Source organism: Ascaphus truei, chromosome 2 (assembly GCF_040206685.1).
Source record: "Ascaphus truei isolate aAscTru1 chromosome 2, aAscTru1.hap1, whole genome shotgun sequence".
In the NCBI taxonomy this organism is placed as follows: domain Eukaryota; kingdom Metazoa; phylum Chordata; class Amphibia; order Anura; family Ascaphidae; genus Ascaphus; species Ascaphus truei.
This window is the reverse complement of record NC_134484.1, coordinates 463,555,543-463,580,333: the sequence shown is the minus strand read 5'-3', so window position 1 is coordinate 463,580,333 and position 24,791 is coordinate 463,555,543. Positions and strand designations below refer to the sequence as shown.

Genomic DNA, 24,791 nt, shown 5'->3' with positions numbered 1-24,791 from the left:
ATCCAGGATCGCTCCACGCACTCCTTCAGGCCTGCCTCCACCTCTGATTGGTCAGCCGCACTTTATAATGCCTGTCCTCACACTCACTCATTGCTCTACATAGTTTCTACTAGGATTACTACTCTGGCATTCTCTCTCTTATTCTCTCAGGTTGCAACTTGGCTTGGCGGATGTCTATCTCTGGCTCTCGACCCTCTGCTTGGACAACGACCTTCCGGAATTCTCCAATCCCTGACCTTGGCTAAAACGGCAACGATGACGGCACTTCTTCTCCGGTACCGGCAAGTATTGCTAGCTAACATCACCTGGCCTGGTAACACCTAAATCACAACACTCCGGACACGCTCCTTTTGCTGCGGGTGCGTGCCCATATACGTTCCTCACCTCAGTAGAAGGGACGGGTCTGGTCTTCGGGCAGCACCGGCGTAACATTATGTCGAGCCCACAAGACGCAGACCAGACTGATGTGGACTCTATGATGACAGCCATGTACCAACAAATCCAGGCCTTAACGGATCAAGCGGCTCTCCTCTCCCAACAGGTACAGGACCTTTCTCTACAGGCACCACCTGCGGCTGCACCGCTGGAGCAGTCAGATCCAACATCCACTTTATCCTCAGCTCCGAAGATTCCGGCTCCGAAGCCCTACGCAGGGGATCCCCACGCTTGTCGTGGCTTTCTCAACCAGTGTGAGATCCAGTTCGAGATGGCTCTGCAGCTGTGTTCTACTGGTCAGAAAAAGGTAGCTTATGTGTACAGTCTGCTCACAGGTAATGCACTGGCATGGGCCTCCCCGATCTGGGAACTGCGCCCTGACATTACTCGAGAATGCGCAGCCTTCAGACGAGACTTTCGACAGGTCTTCGATACCCCCGCACGACAAGAGACTGCTTCTGATTCCATGCTGCAGCTTACACAGGGACGTCGGCCTGTGGCCCAATATGCCTTGGAATTCAGGACCATAGCAGCTGAGACTCGTTGGGGTCAGGAGGCTTTAGTCTCTGTCTTCTGGAAAGGCCTATCAGACTCCCTGAAGGATGAACTTGCTTCTCAACCCAGGCCAGGACTTCTGGAGGACCTCATCACCCTGGCCATTCGAATGGACCAGCGTCTTCAGGTACGCCGCGCTCAGCGTCAGCAACCCCGGTCTACGCCTTTCCGTGCTCCCTTCTCCAGGTTCTCCACTACCTCGAGACCCGTCTTCTCCCCGCTGCCTGCGCTGGAAGCCCCAGAGCCGATGCAACTCGGAGTCCAGCAACCTCGGGCACCCTTATGACAATTTCGCTTAACCGGAGAGTCGTGCCATCATTGCGGATCATCTGAGCAATGTACCCGTGACAGTCCATCATCTCCGGGAAACGACCAAGCCCAGTGAGTACAAAGGGGCGCTTCCTGGGTGCTAAATCTCCTTGTCCCCTATCCAGAAGGGAACTCCCTAAAAAATCGACCATTCCCGTCTCCCTTTCTGGTCCTACCTTCCGCACCTCCACAGCAGCATTTATCGATTCCGGCGCAGGAGGGAACTTCATGGATCAGACCTTTTCTGAACAAAATCAGATACCACTTTCCAAGAAGAAGTCCCCCGTTGCCTTGGTCGGGATTCATAATCAGCCACTCACTTCGGCATATATTTCCTTGGAGACCGGACCTATCACCCTTTCTTCTCACTCTTACAAAGAGACCCTGGGCTTTGACGTGATTCATGCCCTGGGTACACTGGTCACACTTGGTCTGCCCTGGTTGCAGAAGCACAATACACGCATCGATTAGGTATCCCCTAATCCCATTGACTGGAGGCCAAGGTCAGAGGAATCTTCTTTGTCTACGGAACGTCTGTCCCATCTACTAGCTAACACATCGAATCCACAGAGGGAGTTACCTTCCCCTTACGCAGAATTTTTGGACGTTTTTAGCAAGATGCAATCTGAGCTCTTACCCCCTCATCGTTCCTACGACTGTCCGATTGACCTGGTACCTGGATACACCTTGCCAAAGTCCAAATCTTATCCTCTCTCGTTGCCCGAGACGGAAGCCATGGATGAATGTATTCGTGAGAACCTAAAGCGGGGCTTTATACATCATTCCAACTCTCCCGCGTTGGCCGGATTCTTCTTCGTCAAGAAAAAGGATGGTACTCTCAGACCGTGTATTGATTACCGGGGCCTGAACCATATTACGGTGAAAAATCGTTATCCACTCCCACTCATCTCCGAACTCTTCGACAGACTTCAGGGGGCCAACCTCTTTACCAAACTTGACCTCCGTGGGGCATACAACCTCATCCGTATCCGAGAGGGCGATGAATGGAAAACTGCCTTCAACACCCGTAGCGGGCACTACGAATACCTAGTGATGCCCTTCGGTTTGTGCAATGCACCAGCAGTTTTTCAGGACTTTATCAATGACATCGTTCGGGATGTCCTTAATCGCTTTGTGATTGTCTACCTGGATGACATCCTTATTTTTTCCCAAAACTTACAGGACCATATCATCCACACGAAGTTTGTGCTTTCACGCCTCCGAGAGAACCGGTTGTTTGCTAAGATGGAGAAATGCCTTTTTCACCAGTCTACCACTTCCTTTCTTGGGTACATTATCTCCAACAGAGGCTTGGCCATGGACCCAGAGAAACTGAAAGCCGTCGTGTATTGGCCGCAACCCAATTCCCTCAAATCTATTCAGCGATTTTTAGGATTATCCAACTATTACCGGAAATTTATTCGGAACTTTTCCACCATCATCGCTCCTATCACGGCACTGACCCAAAAAGGTGCAGATCCTTCATCTTGGTCACCCGAGGCAGCCACGGCTTTCAAAACACTGAAACAAGCCTTTGTCTCTGCTCCTATCCTTCGACATCCGAACACTAATTTTCCATTCACCCTAGAAGTTGATGCTTCTGACTGTGGGGCTGGTGCGGTTCTGTCTCAGAAATTTTCTCCCCAGGACGAACTTCACCCTTGCGGGTTTTTCTCTAAAAAATTTCTCCAGGGCAGAGAAATTATGACGTGGGCAATAGGGAACTTTTGGCTGTCAAGCTGGCTCTTCAAGAATGGAGGCACCTTCTGGAGGGGTCAAAAGAGCCATTCACGATTCTCACGGACCATAAAAACCTATTGTACATCGAGAATTCCCGTCGTTTAGGTCCTCGCCAAACCCGCTGGTCGTTATTTTTCTCCAGATTTAATTTTGTTCTGTCATATATTCCCGGCACAAAAAACGTCAAGGCGGCTGCCCTCTCCAGGCAATACTCTTCTGAAGAGAGACCGGAAAAGACCACCGAGTCCATCCTTCCTAAACAAAGGATCATAGCGGCTGCGGCGTTCAAGAATCTTGAGAAGATCATCAAATCACAAAAACATCTTCCGACCGGTCTTGAGGTTCCAAAAGACACTTTGTACGTAGAGCCCAAATTCGTTCCTGAGATACTTGACTGGGGACATGCTGCCCGTTCGGCAGGGCATCCAGGATTCAAGAAAACGTTGGATCTCATCCGTCGCACTTTCTGGTGGCCCAATATGGCCAAGACCATTCTCGAATTTACACGGTCCTGTCCGGTATGTGCACGTAACAAGATTCCTCGTCAGAAACCTCAGGGCCTTCTCTTACCCTTACCTATTCCTGGTCACACATATCGATGGACTTTATTGTGGAGTTGCCTAGGTCGAATGGCATGAACACCATTCTTGTAGTAGTGGACCGGTTTTCCAATATGGCACATTTTATCCCTATTAAAGGATTACCCTCCTCACCCGCCCTAGCTGATATTTTCTCCAAAGAGATTTTCCGTATCCATGGGATTCCCACATCCATCGTATCTGATCGGGGCTCTCAATTCGTTTCCAGATTCTGGAGGAATTTTTCCAAGAGACTGGGCATCTCATCTTTCTTTTCTTCTGGATAGCACCCTCAATCAAACGGACAGACCGAGAGGGTTAATCAATCCCTCGAGAAATACTTAAGGTGCTTCGTCTCTAACTCTCAGGATGACTGGGCAGAATTACTTATCTGGGCTGAACATGCCTTCAGTTCCTCCAGGAACGAGTCTACCCGTGAGACTCCCTTCTTTATCAACTACGGATTCCATCCGGCTCGCCTACCTATTTCTAAAATCTCCTCTGGAGTACCAGCCATGGACGAGCATATCGCCCTCCTACAGGACTCTTGGTCCAGAATTCAATCTGCACTACAAAAAGCCTCCTTGACATCTAAAACCCAGGCTGATCGTCACCGCCGTCCGGCACCCAACTACAAACCCGGGGACAAGGTTTCGCTATCCTCCAAGAACATCCATCTCAAGACTCCTTCCCTCAAATTGGCACCTAGGTTTCTGGGTCCCTTTTCCATCATAGAGCAGGTAAACCCGGTTTCCTTCCGACTTCAACTACCTCAAAGCATGAGAATCCCGAATGTATTTCACACTTCGCTTCTCAAGCCCTTCATCTCCAGTAGCCTCTTTCCGGACCACACTTCTAAACCAGACCCTGTGATGGTACAGGGTAACGAAGAGTACGAGATCCAGGCTTTACTAGATTCCCGTCTTTCGAGAGGTAAGGTCCACTTCTTGGTCCATTGGAAGGGTTTTGGACCCGAAGAGAGGTCGTGGGTACCCCTTAAAGACATTCATGCCCCGGACTCCTCAAACGCTTCTGAAAGAAGTTTCCATCAAAACTATGGAAGGATCGTCCTGAGGCCGATCCTGAGGGGGGGGGGAGGGGTACTGTGAGGAGTCTGGGATCGCGGCGCCCGCGCCCTGCCCCTCCTCACCTTCTTTAACCCCCACTGCCGAAGTACGTGCCCCTTGCTGGCGCCACTTACCTCCTGCTGCTCTGGGGGTTCCCCGCCGTCCCCGGCGGTCTCTCGTTCCTGCTAGCTCTTCCCTCTCCCATGTGGCTGCCATGTGTCCCGGCTGCGAGCGTGAACAGCGTGCGCCGGGTGAAGATAATTTATTCACTGCTTTAGCAGTGAAACCACGCCCCCAGCAGACTAATAGGACCTCCTGCCAAAATAAGAGTCTTCACCTGCCTGCCAATCAAGTGGACCTATCCAGGATAGCTCCACGCACTCCTCCAGGCCTGCCTCCACCTCTGATTGGTCAGCCGCACTTTATTGGTCCTCCCACTCACTCATTGCTCGACATAGTTTCCACTAGGATTACTACTCTGGCATTCTCTCTCTTATTCTCTCAGGTTGCGACTTGGCGTGGCGGACGTCTATCTCTGGCTCTCGACCCCTGCTTGGACAACGACCTTCCGGAATTCTCCAATCCCTGATCTTGGCTAAAACGGCAACGACGACGGCATTTCTCCTCCAGTATCGGCAAGTATTGCTAGCTAACATCACCTGGCCTGGCAACGCCTAAATCACCACACTCCGGACACGCTCCTTTTGCTGCGGGTGCGTGCCCATATACGTTCCTCACCTCAGTAGAAGGGACGGGTCTGGTCTGCGGGCAGCACCGGCGTAACATTATGTCGAGCCCACAAGACGCAGACAAGACTGATGTGGACTCTATGATGACAGCCATGTACCAACAAATCCAGGCCTTAACGGATCAAGTGGCTCTCCTCTCCCAACAGGTACAGTACCTTTCTCTACTGGCACCACCTGCGGCTGCACCGCTGGCGCAGTCAGATCCAACATCCACTTTATCCTCAGCTCCGAAGATTCCGGCTCCGAAGCCCTACGCAGGGGATCCCCACGCTTGTCGTGGCTTTCTCAACCAGTGTGAGATCCAGTTCAAGATGGCTCCGCAGCTGTATTCTACTGGCTGGAAAAAGGTAGCTTATGTGTACAGTCTGCTCACAGGTACTGCACTGGCATGGGCCTCCCCGATCTGGGAACTGCGCCCTGATATTACTCGAGATTAGGCAGCCTTCAGACGAGACTTTCGACAGGTCTTCGATACCCCCGCACGACAAGAGACTGCTTCTGATTCCCTGCTGCAGCTTACACAGGGACGTCGGCCTGTGGCCCAATACGCCTTGGAATTCAGGACCATAGCAGCTGAGAATCGTTGGGGTCAGGAGGCCTTAGTCTCCATCTTCTGGAAAGGCCTATCAGACTCCCTGAAGGATGAACTTGCTTCTCAACCCAGGCCAAGACTTTTGGAGGACCTCATCACCCTGGCCATTCGAATGGACCAGCGTCTTCAGGTGCGCCGCGCTCAGCGTCAGCAACCCCGGTCTACGCCTTTCCGTGCTCCCTTCTCCAGGTTCTCTACTACCTCGAGACCCGTCTTCTCCCCGCTGCCTGCGCTGGAAGCCCCAGAGCCGATGCAACTCGGAGTCCAGCAACCTCGGGCACCCTTATGACAATTTCGCTTAACCGGAGAGTCGTGCCATCATTGCGGATCATCTGAGCAACGTACCCGTGACAGTCCATCATCTCCGGGAAACGACCAAGCCCAGTGAGTACAAAGGGGCGCTTCCTGGGTGCTAAATCTCCTTGTCCCCTATCCAGAAGGGAACTCCCTAAAAAATCGACCATTCCCGTCTCCCTTTCTGGTCCTACCTTCCGCACCTCCACAGCAGCATTTATCGATTCCGGCGCAGGAGGGAACTTCATGGATCAGACCTTTTCTGAACAAAATCAGATACCACTTTCCAAGAAGAAGTCCCCCGTTGCCTTGGTCGGGATTCATAATCAGCCACTCACTCCGGCATATATCTCCTTGGAGACCGGACCTATCACCCTTTTTTCTCACTCTTACAAAGAGACCCTGGGCTTTGACTTGATTCATGCCCTGGGTACACTGGTCACGCTTGGTCTGCCCTGGTTGCAGAAGCACAATCCACGCATCGATTGGGTATCCCCTAATCCCATTGACTGGAGGTCAAGGTCAGAGGAATCTTCTTTGTCTACGGAACGTCTGTCCCATCTACTAGCTAACACATCGAATCCACAGAGGGAGTTACCTTCCCCTTACGCAGAATTTTTGGAGGTTTTGAGCAAGACGCAATCTGAGCTCACCCCCTCATCGTTCCTACGACTGTTCGATTGACCTGGTACCTGGATACACCTTGCCAAAGTCCAAATCTTATCCTCTCTCGTTGCCCGAGACGGAAGCCATGGATGAATGTATTCGTGAGAACCTAAAGCGGGGCTTTATACATCATTCCAACTCTCCCGCGGGGGCCGGATTCTTCTTCGTCAAGAGGAAGGATGGTACTCTCAGACCGTGTATTGATTACCGGGGCCTGAACCATATTACGGTGAAAAATCGTTATCCACTCCCACTCATCTCCGAACTCTTCAACAGACTTCAGGGGGCCAATCTCTTTACCAAACTTGACCTCCGTGGGGCATACAACCTCATCCGTATCCGAGAGGGCGATGAATGGAAAACTGCCTGCAACACCCGTAGCGGGCACTACGAATACCTAGTGATGCCCTTCGGTTTGTGCAATGCACCAGCAGTTTTTCAGGACTTTATCAATGACATCTTTCGGGATGTCCTTAATCGCTTTGTGATTGTCTACCTGGATGACATCCTTATTTTTTCCCAAAACTTACAGGACCATATCATCCACACGAAGTTTGTGCTTTCACGCCTCCGAGAGAACCGGTTGTTTGCTAAGATGGAGAAATGCCTTTTTCACCAGTCTACCACTTCCTTTCTTGGGTACATTATCTCCAACAGAGGCTTGGCCATGGACCCAGAGAAACTGAAAGCCGTCGTGGATTGGCCGCAACCCAATTCCCTCAAATCTATTCAGCGATTTTTAGGATTTTCCAACTATTACCGGAAATTTATTCGGAACTTTTCCACCATCATCGCTCCTATCACGGCACTGACCCAAAAAGGTGCAGATCCTTCATCTTGGTCACCCGAGCCAGCCACGGCTTTCAAAACACTGAAACAAGCCTTTGTCTCTGCTCCTATCCTTCGACATCCGAACACTAATTTTCCATTCACCCTAGAAGTTGATGCTTCTGACTGTGGGGCTGGTGCGGTTCTGTCTCAGAAATTTTCTCCCCAGGACAAACTTCACCCTTGCGGGTTTTTCTCTAAAAAATTTCTCCAGGGGAGAGAAATTATGACGTGGGCAATAGGGAACTTTTGGCTGTCAAGCTGGCTCTTCAAGAATGGAGGCACCTTCTGGAGGGGTCAAAAGAGCCATTCACGATTCTCACGGACCATAAAAACCTATTGTACATCGAGAATTCCCGTCGTTTAGGTCCTCGCCAAACCCGCTGGTCGTTATTTTTCTCCAGATTTAATTTTGTTCTGTCATATATTCCCGGCACAAAAAACGTCAAGGCGGCTGCCCTCTCCAGGCAATACTCTTCTGAAGAGAGACCGGAAAAGACCACCGAGTTCATCCTTCCTAAACAAAGGATCATAGCGGCTGCGGCGTTCAAGAATCTTGAGAAGATCATCAAATCACAAAAACATCTTCCGACCGGTCTTGAGGTTCCAAAAGACACTTTGTACGTAGAGCACTACAAAAGAATGTTTTACGGTCAAGGATTGTATATCCTGTAAATCTACACATGTAGTCTATTTACTTCAATGTCCGTGCGGATACCAATATGTTGGACACATTAAGAGATACCTCCAAATTCGGATTCTCAAGCACGCAAGAAATATCAGATTGGGCTTGGAACATTATAGTGTTTCAAGACACTTTAAAAATAAACATAATTGCGACTCTAGCCTCCTTAAATATATTGGTATACAAACTGTCCCGATTGGGAGACGCGGCGGTGATAGAGATAAGATGCTCTCCAAACAAGAGAGTTTGTGGATTTACAGGATGCAAACTTTGTCCCCTTTGGGGTTAAATGAAGAACTTAATGTATGGTCTTTATATTGACCTTTATATTAACTTTGATATTATTAATATTAATTTTAAAAGTTTAATATGCATGTCATGTCATCCTTCCAAATATTTTAAGTATACTCACTCTGAATTATTCTATCTCCCTTTTTCTTTTTTCATTAGTCTATTTAATAAATAGTTTATTGACAATTTATACCGTTTTTATTTTATGACTAATATATGTCTTTTTTTCTTTTAGCTTAATTTATATGTTTTTATGTAATATTTTGAATAAATAACAGTATATTGTAAATGTTTTTTGTATAACTATAGCTGTTTGCTTTTTACATTGTATGTTATACCTTCCCATATGAGAGGCTGGACTTTTCCAACAGCCAATCACAAGAGGACTATGGGTATATCAAGCGCCTTTTTCATCATCTCCATTCCCTGACGAAGTGTTTGATACACGAAACACGTTGGATTGAATGAGGGCGCATTCTTTTTATACCCATTGAGGTTTTTATTCAGTATTTGCCTATTTGCCTTATTATATATCACTCTGTGGTTCGGGACATTATTTGGGACTTTCACCTTCCAAACGGTGACTCATATAGACGCGACTCGCGTCTCTGACTGGCGCCGCCTGATGACGTCACTGGCGTGCATCTTGTGATCGAGGATCGAGGAACCGGCAGAGAGTTTTTTCCCCTTTTGTGGCGGTAAACAACCGGAGAGGTCTCCCCTTTCGTGGCGGCATCCACTGCGTTTACACCCTGCTACCAGAGGTCCTAGATGGAATAAGAAGAGGTCTGCATTTGGTTCTACGGAGCTTGCGGGAGGAGAGCTGATCCTGGTGACCCACTACAAACATCCACGATTGCAGAGCACAGAGTGGTAACATGTCCCTAACATGTTTTTCCTATTTTTCAGTTAATTGATGTACGTGCGATACTTACCTGATTACTAATACAATATTGTTTATACACTACACAATGTGTTTTTTTGCGCTGTCTCTCTTTTTGTTTTTGCACTAGTTGCTCAGATACAAAGAAAGATTGTGGTGGTAGGGGACTCCATTATTAGGAAGGTAGATAGGGAAATCTGTTGCCGTGATCGCATGAACCGAACAGTTTGTTATCTCCCGGGTGCTCGGGTTCAGCACATTGCGGAATGGGTAGACAGATTGTTGGGGGGGCTGGGATTGACCCGACGGTCTTTGTACACGTTGGCACCAATTACAAAGTTAGAGAAAGATGGACGGTCCTAAAAAATGATTACATGGATCTAGGCCAAAAGCTTAAGGCAAGGACCTTAAAGGTAGTATTTTCTGAAATACTACCAGTGCCATGCGCTACCGCAGGGAGACAGTCAGAGATCAGGGAGGTTAATGCATGGCTAAGAAAGTGGTGCAGGAAGGAGGGGTTTGGGTTTTTAGAGCACTAGGTCTCCTTTTTTGAGAGGTGCCATCTATATTCTAGGGACGGATTGCACCTCATTGAAGACGGATCTTCTGTGCTAGGGGGGAGAATGCTAAAAAGGTTGGAGGAGATTATGAACTAGGATGGAGGGGGGAGGAGATCGAAACAGATAATGAACTAAATGGAATAGAGGAGGATACAAGGTGGTATGGAGGTAGAATGGGGGCAAGTGCGAGTTTGACAAGCAGTGAGACACCCATAGTAAATACAGATAATACTAGAAAACTTCTAAAGACTAAACCAAGTGGGAGCAGAAAGGAAGGAGCAGATAAGATAATAGTACAGGCTGAAAAAAACCTGAAATGCATGCTTGCTAATGCAAGAAGCCTGACAGATAAAATGGGGGAGCTTGAATTAATAGCTGCAAGGGAGCAGTATGATATCATAGGCATTACTGAAACATGGTGGGATGAAACTCATGACTGGACAGTTAATTTTAGAGGGTTATTCCCTTATTCGGAAGGATTGAACAAATAGAAGGGGAGGTGGAGTATATTTATATGTTAAACCGGATCTAAAACATATTATAAGGGATGATGTTTATGAAGGGAATGATGAAAATGTAGAGACTTTGTGGATAGAAATTAGCAGTGGAGGTAAAAGTATGTTTGTGTGAATATACCACCAAATATCTGTGAGACTGAGGAAGCTAAAATACTTTTACAAATGAAAAAGGCATCAAAACTGGGTCATTTTTGCATAATGGGGATTTTAATTATCCAGACATAGACTGGGGCAATGAGATTAGCGTTACAACAAAAGGAAACAGGTTTTTGGGGGTGCTTAAAGACAATTATATGACCCAAATTATTGAGGAACCAACCAGGAGAGGGGCAATACTGGATTTGGTCATATCAAACAATGTAGAAGTAATAACAAATATTCAAGTCCTGGAACATTTAGGTAACAGTGATCATAGCATGGTCTCATTTGAAATAAATTATCAAAAAATAGATTTCTTAGGTTCAACAAAGACCTTAAACTTTAGAAAGGCAGATTTTAATAAACTGAGGTCTAATCTAGTAGTACAGTAATACAATGGGATGATGTTTTTGCAGGGAAAAATGATGAAATTAAATGGGCAGTCTTTAAAACATTGTTAGAAAAGCACACTTATCAGTGTATACAATTGGTTAATAAGCATAAAAGAAATAAGTCAAAACCAATATGGCTAAATAAACAGGTAGGGGAGGAAATGGACAAGAAGAGGAAGGCATTTAGATTATTGATGTCAGAAGGGATGGAGACATCGTATCAGAATTAAGAGGAATGTAACAAAAATTGCAAAAGGGCAATCAAATTAGCAAAAATGGATAATGAAAAAAGGATTGCAATAGAAAGTAAGGTCAACCCTAAAAAGTTCTTTAAATACCTTAATAATAAAAAAATGAGAAAAGAAAATATAGGACCCTTTCAGTGTGAGATGGGTTGGCAGATTATTATTGGAGATAAGGAAAAAGCTGAGGTATTAAACAAATTCTTTGCCTCTGTGTTTACCAGGGAAGAATCAAGTTCAATAGTAGTGCCGCAGGAGGAAGTCACAAAGTCCATATTAATGAGCAATTGGTTAACTGAGGAAGAAGTTCATAAGCGACTTGAAAAAATTAAAGTAAATAAGGCACCTGGCCCCGATGGCATACATCCAAGAGTTCTCAAGGAGTTAAGCTCAGTAATAGCCAAACCATTATATTTAATATTCAAGGACTCCATTTCCACAGGCTCAGTACCACAAAAGGCGTAAAGCAGATGTGGTGCCTATATTTAAAAAGGGAGTTAGATCACAACCAGAAAATTACAGACCTGTAAGCCTGACTTCAATAGTAGGGAAACTACTTGAAGGTTTAATACGGGATAATATTCAGGAATACCTAATGGAAAACAAAATTATTAGTAATAGTCAGCATGGATCTATGAAGGATAGATCTTTGACAAACTAACCTTATTTGTTTCTTTGAGGAGGTAAGTAGGAATGTAGACCAGGGCAATGCAGTTGATGTGGTCTACTTAGATTTTGCCAAGGCTTTTGATACAGTTTCACATAAGAGGTTGGTGTACAAAATAAAGAAAATTGGACTCAGTAATAATATATGCACCTGGATTGAAAACTGGTTAAAGGACAGACAACAGAGGGTTGTCATAAATGGAACTTTTTCAGGTTGGGCTAAAGTCGTGAGTGGAGTACCTCAGGGATCCGTACTGGGACCCCTGCTTTTTAACTTGTTTATTAATGACCTTGAGGTTGGGATCGAGAGCAAAGTCTCCATCTTTGCTGATGATACTAAATTGTGTAAGGTAATAGAATCAGAGCAGGATGTAATTTCTCTTCAGAAGGACTTGGAGAGACTGGAAATGTGGGCAGGTAAATGGCAAATGAGGTTTAATACAGATAAATGTACAGTAAGGTTATGCATTTGGGATGCAAGAATAAAAAGGCGACTTACAAATTAAATATAGATATATTGGGGGAATCCTTGATGGAGAAGGATTTAGGAGTGCTTGTAGACTGCAGGCTTATCAATAGTGCCCAATGTCATGCAGCAGCTGCAAAGGCAAACAAGATCTTATCTTGCATCAAACGGGCAATGGATGGAATGGAAGTAAACATAATTATGCCCCTTTACAAAGCATTAGTAAGACCACACCTTGAATATGGAGTACAATTTTGGGCACCAATCCTAAGAAAAGACATTATGGAACTAGAGAGAGTGCAGAGAAGAGTCATCAAATTAATAAAGGGGATGGACAATCTAACTTATGAGGAGAGGCTAGCTAAATTAGATTTATTTACATTAGAAAAGAGGCATCTAAGAGGGGATATGATAACTATATACAAATTATCGGGGACAATATAAGGAGCTTTCAAAAGAACTATTCATCCCACTAGCAGTACTAAGGACTCGGGTCATCCCTTAAATTTGGAGGAAAGGAAATCTCACCAGCAACAAAGGAAAGGGTTCTTTACAGTAAGGGCAGTTAAAATGTGGAATTCATTACCCATGGAGACTGAGATGGCAGATACAATAGATTTGTTCAAAAAAGGACATATTTTTAGATGGGAAAGGTATACAGGGATATACCAAATAAGTATACATGGGAAAGATGTTGATCCAGGGATTAATCCGATTGCCAATTCTTGGAGTCAGGAAGGAATGAATTTTTCCCCTTAATGGGGTTTTTTGTTTGCCTTCCTCTGGATCAATAAGTAAGTATAGATATAGGATAAAGTATCTGTTGTCTAAATATAGCATAGGTTGAACTTGATGGACCTATGTCTTTTTTCAACCTCATCTACTACAGTATGTAACTATGTAACTATGACTCCCCACAAATCACCACTGTAATCCAAAAAATGAATCTTGTTATGACCATGGAGAGACTCACTAGTTTACTCCACGATAGACATAACAGCTTCCTGACAACTTGGGACCCCTGGGCAACCTATGTATGGCAAACCCCAAATCTTATTTAGACTGTGAATTCAGAGATCCCTATTAATCAGACTGATTATACTCCTATTCTATAAAATGTATGTAAATATATATAATTGATCGAGCACTCCCTGCGCGGAGAACATTGAGGATGTAACTTTATTTTCTGTATCCCCATCCCCTTTCCCCCACCCTCCCTTCTATGTTTTGAAAATTAATAAAACACAACTTCCAAGTTATTTTGGAAGTTTAAATCCTGTATCAGGAAGTGATTATGCTTTTCCAAGATAATTTATATGGGAATAACTCTGGAGGGCCAATGGACTAAACTTGAATGAAGGAAATGTCTGCAGTATATTAAAACACCAGGAATGGGTAGAACACCTGTACAGTATATTACGAAGTAGACACTGATAATTGTGAAAAGATAGATGGAGACTACCTTTGTGCAATGGGAATCACTACACACAGAAACATATCATAGTGTTGGCAGAAAGATAAATGTGCAGTCAAGGTTACTAACCCTCCGTTAAATCCTATGTGGTATTTACTGTAGGAGCTAGAAAGTTTTGTTGGAATCAGGAAGGATAAGGACCACAGGGAATCCATACATATGATTGTTCTGTGATAAAGTGGATCGATAAGGGTTTGTGGTGTACAATGAACGAAAAATCCTGATGAAGGGAAGTTATGGTATTATCCAGGCTCCAATAATACAGAATAGTACACACAATCTTGAGTATTATAAACCCCAGGGTTGGGTGGCACATTTAGGGTTTGGGAAAGAACTGTACCAATAGTTAACAGAGGCCTACAATCTTAATGAAGTGATTGACAAGGGAAATAAAGAACTAGGACAGTCAGGGGTAGTTCTGGAACACAACACCGAAGAATTGTTACATATAAGAAAGGAATACGATACAGAAAATATATCTTGGCGGACGTCATTATTTCAAAAGAGGCCACCGAAAGGATTAGGAGCTGGTATATTACATTTTATGTTACACCCAATTATTGTATTATTTATGGCTATGTTACTAATGTTTTTCATATTACTGTATTTATATTGTAAGTTGAAGGGTTTGGTGGGGACCACTAGCAGTTTAATTGCAGATGCTCATGAGACCCACAGATCTCTTATCATATGTAATTAGTTCGTTAATGATAAAGCACCCCTGGCGAGAAACGTGTTAGAGGTTTCTCTTTTTTTTTTTTTTTTATAGTTTTATTATAGTTTTATTATACGCGCAGTTACTATCACAAAAAAATAGTTCCCTTGCAATGAAGACTGTTCATTAAATACGTTGCACATTTGCAAAAGGAATAGGGTCACCTCTTGACAGAAGGATTGACACATCAGGTTTACCCAGCGATCTGTATAAATGCATACACAAACACAGACAAAAAAAAAGTGCAATCGGATGTTCCTGATAATCAGGATTAAAAAAAAAAAGTTTGGAAAGAAAATTCACTGGATATTAACCACCAATTTGTATTTTTCATTTGTATCTGCTTATGATGTTTAGCTACATATAGCTACAGCAATACCACTGTTTAGAATTTCACAGAACAGAGAACAGTACATAAACAAAAACTGCAAACAGATTCTAGGTGAACCAAGTTCTTAAAAAGGAAGGGTCGAAAGAGCTTTCAGGTTTTAAAATGTCTGCATCTTGAAAGCCTTAATAGCGTCTTGGACTTGTATGAACGCGACCTCGATCTAGACCTGTAGCTGCTGTAGTATGGTGAAGGGGACCGTCTTCTCTATCGGTAATCATATTCATCGTACCTCTCGTAACTTCTGTCATATCCTCTGTCATAGTAAGAGTCACGGCTTACTTTATTACAGTGTCAGTTTTCCCTGTATCATAGGTGCAGTCTCCGGTATCTTATGGGTTATTCATATGGCTCCGCGTGATGCACGTTGTCTTTTTGGGCTAGTAGCGGCGGGCTTTGAGGTTTACTCCTCTACTCTACCATGTGTTCATTAATGAACTAAAGAGGGGACTGAAGATATGATGGTGTCAAATCCTGAACAGAAGAGACGCCCAATTCTCTCTCTCTCTCTCTCTCTCTCTCTCTCACATACACGTGTAACAAGGACTAATTGTAGTATAATGTACTACAATAAATAAACTTACCGTATTTCCTCGATTCTAGGACGCACTTTTTTTCCTATTTTCACATTGCTAAAATAGGTCTGCGTTCTAGAATCGATGTATTAAAAAAAAATCAGCTAGGGGGCGCTGCTGCAGATGCCGGACGGGATATTCACAATGTGCATGAAAAGCACATGGCTGCGATCACCCTCCCCCCTCCCCTCTCCCCCCATTCCCCCCCTCCCCTTCCCTTCCCATGAGGTGCACAGAGATCGGAAATGCCTGCCAGGGCACATCAACATTGCCCTGAATCCCCTTGTGAAATGCAGGAAGTGCAGAGGTAGCTGTGTCTCTCTGTGTGTCTCTGGATGTTTTTCTGTATGTGTTTGTCTCTGTGTGTGTGTATGTGTTTGTCACTCTATGTCTGTGTGTGTGTGTGTGTCTCTGTCTGTGTGTGTCTCTGTATGTCTCTCTCTCTTTCTCTCTGTCTGTGTGTCACTCTGTTTGTCTCTGTGTGTGTGTATGTGTTTGTCACTCTATGTCTGTGTGTGTGTGTGTCTCTGTCTGTGTGTGTCTCTGTATGTCTCTCTCTCTTTCTCTCTGTCTGTGTGTCACTCTGTGTGTCTCTCTCTGTCTGAGTGTGTGTGTATGTGTCTCTGTGTGTGTGTGTCTATCTCTCTGCTATCAAAAGCTAGAGAGGAGATTGTTAGAACATGTTCTTTTTACTTTAAGGAAAGCAATGAGTACAGGAATAAAAAGGTACTTGGTAACATCATAAAAAGGGGGCACTAAATGTAACTGGCTAAAATCCCCCCCACACTGCCACTGCCCCTGCCATATCTGTCTCTTTCTCTCTCTGGTCTATGTGTTCCCCCCCCCCCATTTTCTTCCCCCCCCATTATCTCCCCCCCCATTATCTCCCCCCCATTCTCTTTCCCCCCCATTCTCTTTCCCCCCCATTCTCTTCCCCCCGCCCATTCTCTTCCCCCCCATTCTCTTCCCCCCCATTCTCTTCCCCCCCCATTCTCTTCCCCCCCATTCTCTTCCCCCCCATTCTCTTCCCCCCCCATTCTCTTCCTCCCCCATTCTCTTTCCTCACCGCACATTTAATACAGTGAGATTTTTCCTCCCCAATTTGTTTTATTAAATCAAGGGTGCGTCTTAGAATTGATGGCGTCTTACAATCGAGGAAATAGGGTACTAAAATAGGGTCAAAAACTAATGTTGTTCTTACTAGGAATTTATTAATTATTTTGTTAAAAAAGCTGGCCTGGGGGCGGGGCTAGGGGTGGGGCTAGGTGGCGAGTAGATTTTTTTGTTCGGCGAGTAGATTTTTGGGTGATTTGTCAAACACTGTATATATCTATATACATAGATATATACAAGAAAAATAGTGAATAAAGTAGCGTCACACGTGAAACCAGTGAAAAATAATGTGATCTAAGCTAGTGCAATATTACAAAATACAAACAATCCTATAATGAGTGATTAATACTAAATAAAATATTAACAAACTAAAATATACACGCTAATATAAATAATATACATACATAATATAATTAAATAATAAATAGTCCAAGTGTAAATGTCCAAACCCTAGAATAAGTCCTGATAGGTGATAACAGGACAATGTAAAGAATCCAGGGGTCCACGGCAGCTCTCAATTGGAAGAACCAATTCCAATACAGGAACAAAAAGAAGACAGAGAGCGCACGCCCCATAGTGTAATACTGTACAAGGGACGTACATTACGACATTACGTCATCACGTTGCATGCACGCTTTACGGCCGGAGCGTGTATGATGCTGTATTGAGGCCTACACCAATACCATACTGCATGGAGGACTTCAAACTGATCGTTCAGAGGAAGAACGCTGTCGAGTGCCTTGTTCAAGTACTCCTGTTGGACTGCTAACCTGTTACGAGACGTGCCTGCCTCGGTGGTGATTTTTATCACAAATTGCTTTTTATACACTTATACTTTGTGAGTGTTTTTAATCCCTTCACCATCCCCTTCCCTATATTAAATGTACAGTATTACACTATGGGGCGTGCACTCTCTGTCTTCTTTTTTTATTCCCATATATATATATATATATATATATGTATATATATATATATATATATATATATATGTAGATAGATAGATAGATAGATAGATAGATAGATAGATAGATAGATAAGTAGATAGATTATATATATACATATATATATATATATATATATATATATATATATATATATATATATATATATATATATATACACACATGATGAACCAATATACAAAGAAATGTTTAAGGGTTAACAAAAACATACACAAATAAAAATACCACTTCTCCATATCAGCCACAATCTAACAAAATCCTATTTCCTAATAAAATCATTCTCATCTGCCAATCAAAAGCATCAAATGCCAATCAAAACATTGAATTTACATTGTCTACATGATGCATAAAATCTGTGCTCCATGTACACTCTGCCAATCAATGTTAACAATAAAATATTAAAAAGAAAATACACTGAAATCCAAACAAGTATACTATTTAAACCAAGCAAGGCAACCAAAATAAATTACCATTAATGAATCAAATCCCAAAACAATTAAAATACCCTGCAAATCAATTACACAATTAACTCTTTTAATCGTTAAACAAACCCATTATCCAACAAAGTTAACATCTGACAAAATAGTAGTACCAAAAAAAACCCACTATAAAAAAGCAAGCCTCACCCTGACCTAAAGTACAGCATACAACACCAAAAATTACATCTATCTAATTAATAATAACATTACACACATTTAAGAATAGCAGCATATCAAAATACATTTACATAGTGCAAAACAAGCATTCCCAACCAAATAATTTCTTACTCTGTATGTATATATCGATAGACACATACAAACATACAGTGGCAAGAAATGAGAATGGAAAAAAATTGTATCACATACAAAAAATTACAAAAAAACAGTTAAAGTTAAAAAAAAAATACATTTCTTTTGTTAACTTACCATTAGCTGCCCCACTCTCCGACTCCCGTTGAACAACAAGCTCTCAAACAAATCCACGCACAGCAACAGGAACCCATAAAATAAAAAACCTAAAATAATAAACAAAGCTTGTCTTTTATTTGTAATCCATTCCGTCACCGTCTTCATCTGTGTTCTTCCGTCTTCCGGCTTCTTCGGGGGTCTTCTGGGGGTCTTCTTACCCTCTTCTTTCTTCCGGAATTCCGTCCTCCTCGGCGTCTGCCTTCAAAATGAGACGACATAGGCTTTTATAGGCCTATGACGTCACATTGTCGTCATATGGTTCCCACGGCCCTGATTGGGCCGTGAAAAGCATGTGATTTTTGGGGGAAAAATTAATTTTGATGACGTCATTTAAAGGCAATGACGCCAGCCAATCAGAATGGCTGTGCTTCAATTGCCTTTAAGATGACGACATGAAAAGAAAGATGGCTGGCCTCACATGGTACGGTAGCCAATCAGAGCGTGAGAACTACATACCTACTCTGATTGGCTCTAGTAGACCATGTGACAGAGGCTTTGGGGATGAGAAAAACATAAATAAGAAATACAGTCTGAGGTTATTTTGAAAACAGAATAACACGTGAATTTATTCAAGTCAAGTGCACAACGGAGGCAGCTTCAAAACAAAAGCTCTCTAAACAATAAACATGGTATGCCATATATTTATACCCTAAATCCTAAAGCTCCACCCCTTTATGGGGGGGGCTTGCACGTCACTAAACATTACCTCATTTTGTAATACATAACAATACTAAAGCTGATGTCATTTTGTAATACATAATAATATTGTATAACTGCCTGTCAGCTAGAAACCATTCTGGGGTTAAATGGGATGTGCCTATCCTACCACCTGGCATTTGTGTGAGAACTAGTTTCACTGCGAGAATCTAATTTTATCTCATGGGTTCTCATAACCTTTAGCCTGTTTACACTTTCAATTTGAAGCTGATTGGATGAGGAAGGGTCAATAAATTCAGCTAAGAGCGATAACATTCCATTCCTGTTTCACACATTTGTTTATACAGAAATGTAACACTGAAATTAAGACTCACAGAGACAAGACAAGATGGCGGATTGAAATATTCACACAAAATGGCTTCATCCTAAATGCTGTTATGTTGTTATGCCAGACCCCCTAATATCTCATCTTTGTCAGGGAGAACGGATGTGACGTCATTTAAAGCCTGTCACATGGACCTCCGGAAGGAAGAAGAGGGCGTGGCAGCAGACGGTAAGAAGACGGTAAGAAGCCCCCCAGAAGAAGCCGGAAGACGGAAGAACACAGATGAAGACGGTGACAGAATGGATTACAACTAAAAGACAAGCTTCGTTTATTATTTTATGTTATAAATAACACAAAGCCCAGCACACACTGTCTTTAGATAATAGAAAAAATGAAAAACATTTAATATGTAACACAAACCACCAGTATAAGAACCACACCCACTACATCAAAAATTGATAACATGCAATAATAAAACAGGCAAAAACAAAGGGAATAATGGAGGGGGGAGAGGGCAGTGAATAAGGTACAAACACAGTAGGGTCAAGACAACACATAGGTGGGTACAAACAATGGGGAAGCAGCAGGGGGGCAACGTAACATTTCGGGGAACACCCCTTCATCAGGCCCATTCCCCCTCTCTCCAATGGAAGAGCGGGGTACTTCCCTGTCCCCCAGACCCACAATAAAAACGTCAAGTCCCACAAAGAGACTGAATAACCCCCACACAAACAGTTCAATAGGGTATTAGTGAACAACCAAATTGGTGAGTATATAGCAAAGTCAGAAGGAGCAGGATAAATGATGTGAGGCAAAAATGCAAACCACAGGCAGTCTAGTGAAACTCAGCAATCCTGCTCCTGTCTGAGGCTGACGGCATCTGTGTGACACTTGATTTTTTTTTTTAATTTTATTAACAACCAGTAAGTATCCCTTTACAAAAGGTAACAAACAAAAAACCATCACTACACATTTCTTATATTGCCAAGACAAAAAACCAACACAACGGCAATTTTTTTTTCCATTTCATACTAAGTGACTTTCAAAAGGAAACACAAAAACAACCACCTGAAACATTACATTTTATACTTTCTGTATTTCCCTGTCTTTAAAGATTCTTTCTACTTGCTCTAACATATCCCGTGCCTTTGCATTGCTCTGTGCGATGCCCTTTATAAATTCATAAAATTTCTCTAATGTAGCGAAACCAAGTCCTTCCCTATACTTCCCTCATATGCTCTGTTTCCACTGCTCTTACTCTCTGTCCCTGACACCCTTTACTTTCCCTATTCTCTCCACTTCCACTCTCACTCCTACTTTCCCCCATTACCTTATGTTCAGATGCTTTCACCTCCCCCCCTGAGTCCTCCTTTTTCTTTGGTTCTTTCTTACCAACAACTGTCCTCTTCCCTACTTCTCCTTCACTCTCACTTCTGCTTACTTTCTCCCTCTTTTCTGTATCTATTTCAACCACATTCCCCTTTCTATCTCCCGCTGAATGTGCCTCTTTTGCCTGAGCAATCCCTTTTTGGCCTGACTTTTCTTCACTTTCATTCCCACTTACTCCACTTACACTTCTCTGTTTTTTTGTTCCCTCCACGTTTATCTGACTTTGTGAGGACGAGCGATTGCTCTCACTTCTCTCCTTCTCCCTCACCTCTCCCCTAGCCTCTTTTATTTTAACCCACTGCACATGCTCCTTTTTTAGTTCTTCATATTGCTCTTTTGTCAGCTGTTATCTTTGGTGCATCATTTTTTCTAATCTTTCTATTATCTGTTCCTCACTACTCCCCCCATGCTGCTTCCGAAAAATACCAACCCAAAATAGAACATCTCCCACTGCGTCCTCAAAATGTTCCATCTTCTCTTTTAGGGTTACTTTCCCTGATACTTTTACAACTTTACCCTCTACACCTTCCTCTCTAGGCTCCACTTTACTCTGGCTATCCTTATCTTCCTTTGTTTCTATCCCTTGCAGATTTTTACGCTTTTGAGCTTTTTTCCCTCCTATTTCCATTTCCTCCTCAATGACATCTTGGGGACCTTCCCTCCCCCTCTGTGCATCTTGAAACTCCATACTTTCCGCCCAGCTAGGTTCCACCACACTCAATGACCGTATTTCCCCCTCCCCCGCATCTTTCTGATGGACTGCTCCCGTCTCCTCCCCTCCCCCCACCTCCAGTTTCTGGGCCATGGAGTCCAGGAAGAGATCTTCCTCTTTTTTCTCCAAGATATCACTTATAGAACCCGCCAAAGTTTCTTCAATTTCTTCTCCTGAAGTTTCTCCTTGTACAAACTCAGGGGTTTCCTCCACTTCTGAGATCCCCACCTCCTGTAAGTCCATCCTTCCCTCTTCCGTCTGTCCCTTCCCAAAGATCAGTCCAACAAACTCTGCGGTATCTCCAGGCTCACTACCCCTTGCCGCTTGGGCGTAAGATTTTCTTTTTTTGCACTGCCGTGCAAAATGTCCACGTTCCCCACACAAGTCGCACTTTTTTGGGACTCGACAAGCCATTGCTGTGTGTCCTTCTTCTCCGCAATTGCGGCATACAGTCCCAACTTTGTCACACTCCTCCTTGGTATGTCCATATTTGTGACAATTCCTGCAATAAACAGGCTGGCCAGGGTATTTTAAGAAGCCCCTTTCCCCACCAATGGCAAAACTTGCAGGCGGTTGCATTACTCCTGCTCCTCGTTCTGGGTCAGGCTTAAAATGCACCCAAAAACGCAGTTTTCCGTTAAAAAAACCATAAGCGTTTCTTAACATTTCTCCTCCCCTTACCCGAGAACAATATCTCCTCAGGAAACACACAATGTCTTCCTTCTGTACAAAACGGTTATACATATGTACAATAAGCGGCTTGTCCTCCAGCATAAATCTCGGGCCACACTGATTCCCAACAGCCTTGGATCCTCTTTCCTCTCACGGCACATTTCATAGATGTTCCAGCAATCTGCATCTGTATTCAGGGTCAGGTCATAAATGCCCTGCCTCGGGAAGTCTTGGAGGCAGTACACCTTCATTTCGTCCAGCTCCAGCATCTCTCCAAGGACTTTCTCCACCAAATGTTGCAGTCTCACGCGGTCTCTCTCGGCTTCCTCGACCAGGAACCGGACTGTATTCCTCATCCACCGAAAGCCATCGTCTGCCTTGAATAAGCTCAGGTGCGGCACCCTAATTGCAGCAGGTGGGTTAAGCCCTTTCGGGCGATCCCACCAGGCAAAGGCGCCGGCCCCTCACTTCCGCATCTGCTCACTCAGAACCGCTCCTCTTAGCTCGAGATGGCGTGCCCCCCCAAAAGCAGCAGGATTCTTTAGTTCCTGAAGGGACGATGACTCAAGGCCAAGGGGACACAGTCTCAGCTACACAGCTGTTTCAACCTTGATGGGTATCATCAGTGTGAGGTTGGCTTGCTGACATTTGCTCAAATGAGATAAGAGTAGGTAATCACCACCACTATTAAGGTTATGGTGGGTAAAAAAAGTGACTAAAACCCTCCACAGTAAAGCATAAAGCAACTGTAAATATTCCTGTATATTCATTTGCATGTCTTAGACAGGTCTGCAACCCTGTCTTTCACCATTATCACCCAGCAAAGAGCACTTCCACTGGGGAAAAATACTGATTTTCTCCTCAAACCTGTTTTATAGCTCCCCAAGTCTATTTACCACAGCAGATGAGAACAAATCTCCATTACCAAAAGGAATGTTTACATGTACCAATTGCAAAGCATGTGTTTCCATGAATCAGAGTAAAACGTTTACATCTACAGTCACGAGAATGACATATAACGTCCCATGTTTTATTAATTGCAATTCCACACACATAGTGTATTTACTGAAATGTGGTTGTGGACGTCAATACGTTGGGAGGACCACGAGAAAATTAAAGATCAGAGTCCTAGAACACCTCCGACTGATTAGGAATAAAGATCTAAATCACCCTGTACCAAAACATTTCTCAAATTGTCCATATGGTAATGCCAATTCATGTACGGTTCAAGGTATTGAACATATTCCTGTTTCCCCCAGAGGTGGAGATAGGGTAAAGATGTTAGATAGACGAGAATCCTACTGGATTTTTACTCTGAGAACTAGGGAACCCTTTGGCATGAACATTGATTGGGATATAAGACATTTTTTATAATTTAATATTCAATCAGACACCTTTTTTGCTATTTTGTCCACATTAAATTGTATAATATTTTTCCTTCTTATACTTACAATTATTATTATTCAGTAATATACTCTTACATGGACAAATATAGACTTTATTGCTTCATCGTGTTATTAATAATCATTAATAATTATTATTATTATTTTTCCAGGTTATTTTATTTTCATCTGCCTTCCCAATCCTTGTTCATGCTCCTGTAACCACAATGCCAGTAGATTATGGACCATTTTATCATTTGATGTATGACGTTTATATCTGATCATACATATAAATGATAGCATATCATTCACAAATGAGATTAGGATCAACTTACAAACAGTCATCTATATAGGGGGCTTCAATATTACTATTCTACAAATTACATCTACAGTAGTATACTATCATATAGTAACTGTTCCCATTTATTGTACTGACTGATGATCATGTTCACCTCACGAATTACCAAGTATTACCTGCACAAGCATATGCCAGATACGCAATGTAGATGGGGCTTATCATAGTATTTAACTATATATCTACAACTGTTTAAATGTGCCCCTTAATGTTTTAAGCATTTATTGGCTTCGCTTGTGCTGATCTACTGCTATCACAGTATTCAAATGTGTTTTTAAATCTGTTTTTTTATTTTAGTGTCTATTCATGTTGTTGCTAATAAAGTTTGTTTTAGAAAAAATAGAAAAAAAGACAGTCAGAAAGTGTTAGCATACCACCTGACTGACCGAGCCAATGGCTGTGCACGCCGCGTCACCGCGACCCTTTGCGACGCGGGACGATGACGTCACACCCGGTAGTGCGAGGCACAGT

The 24,791-nt window shown here is 43.3% G+C and overlaps 1 protein-coding gene across 1 annotated transcript in view; it reads right to left on the bottom strand.

Annotated features, from left to right (window-relative positions):
* LOC142488291 (uncharacterized) overlaps nucleotides 1–22,939 on the bottom strand; it is a 29,844-nt gene extending 6,905 nt beyond the window's left edge. The window contains exon 1 of the mRNA XM_075588662.1: nucleotides 22,738–22,939. Within this exon, the coding sequence (XP_075444777.1) occupies nucleotides 22,738–22,939 (202 nt within the window). The remainder of the gene's footprint in view (nucleotides 1–22,737) is intronic.
* Between the last annotated feature and the right edge of the window lie 1,852 nt (nucleotides 22,940–24,791).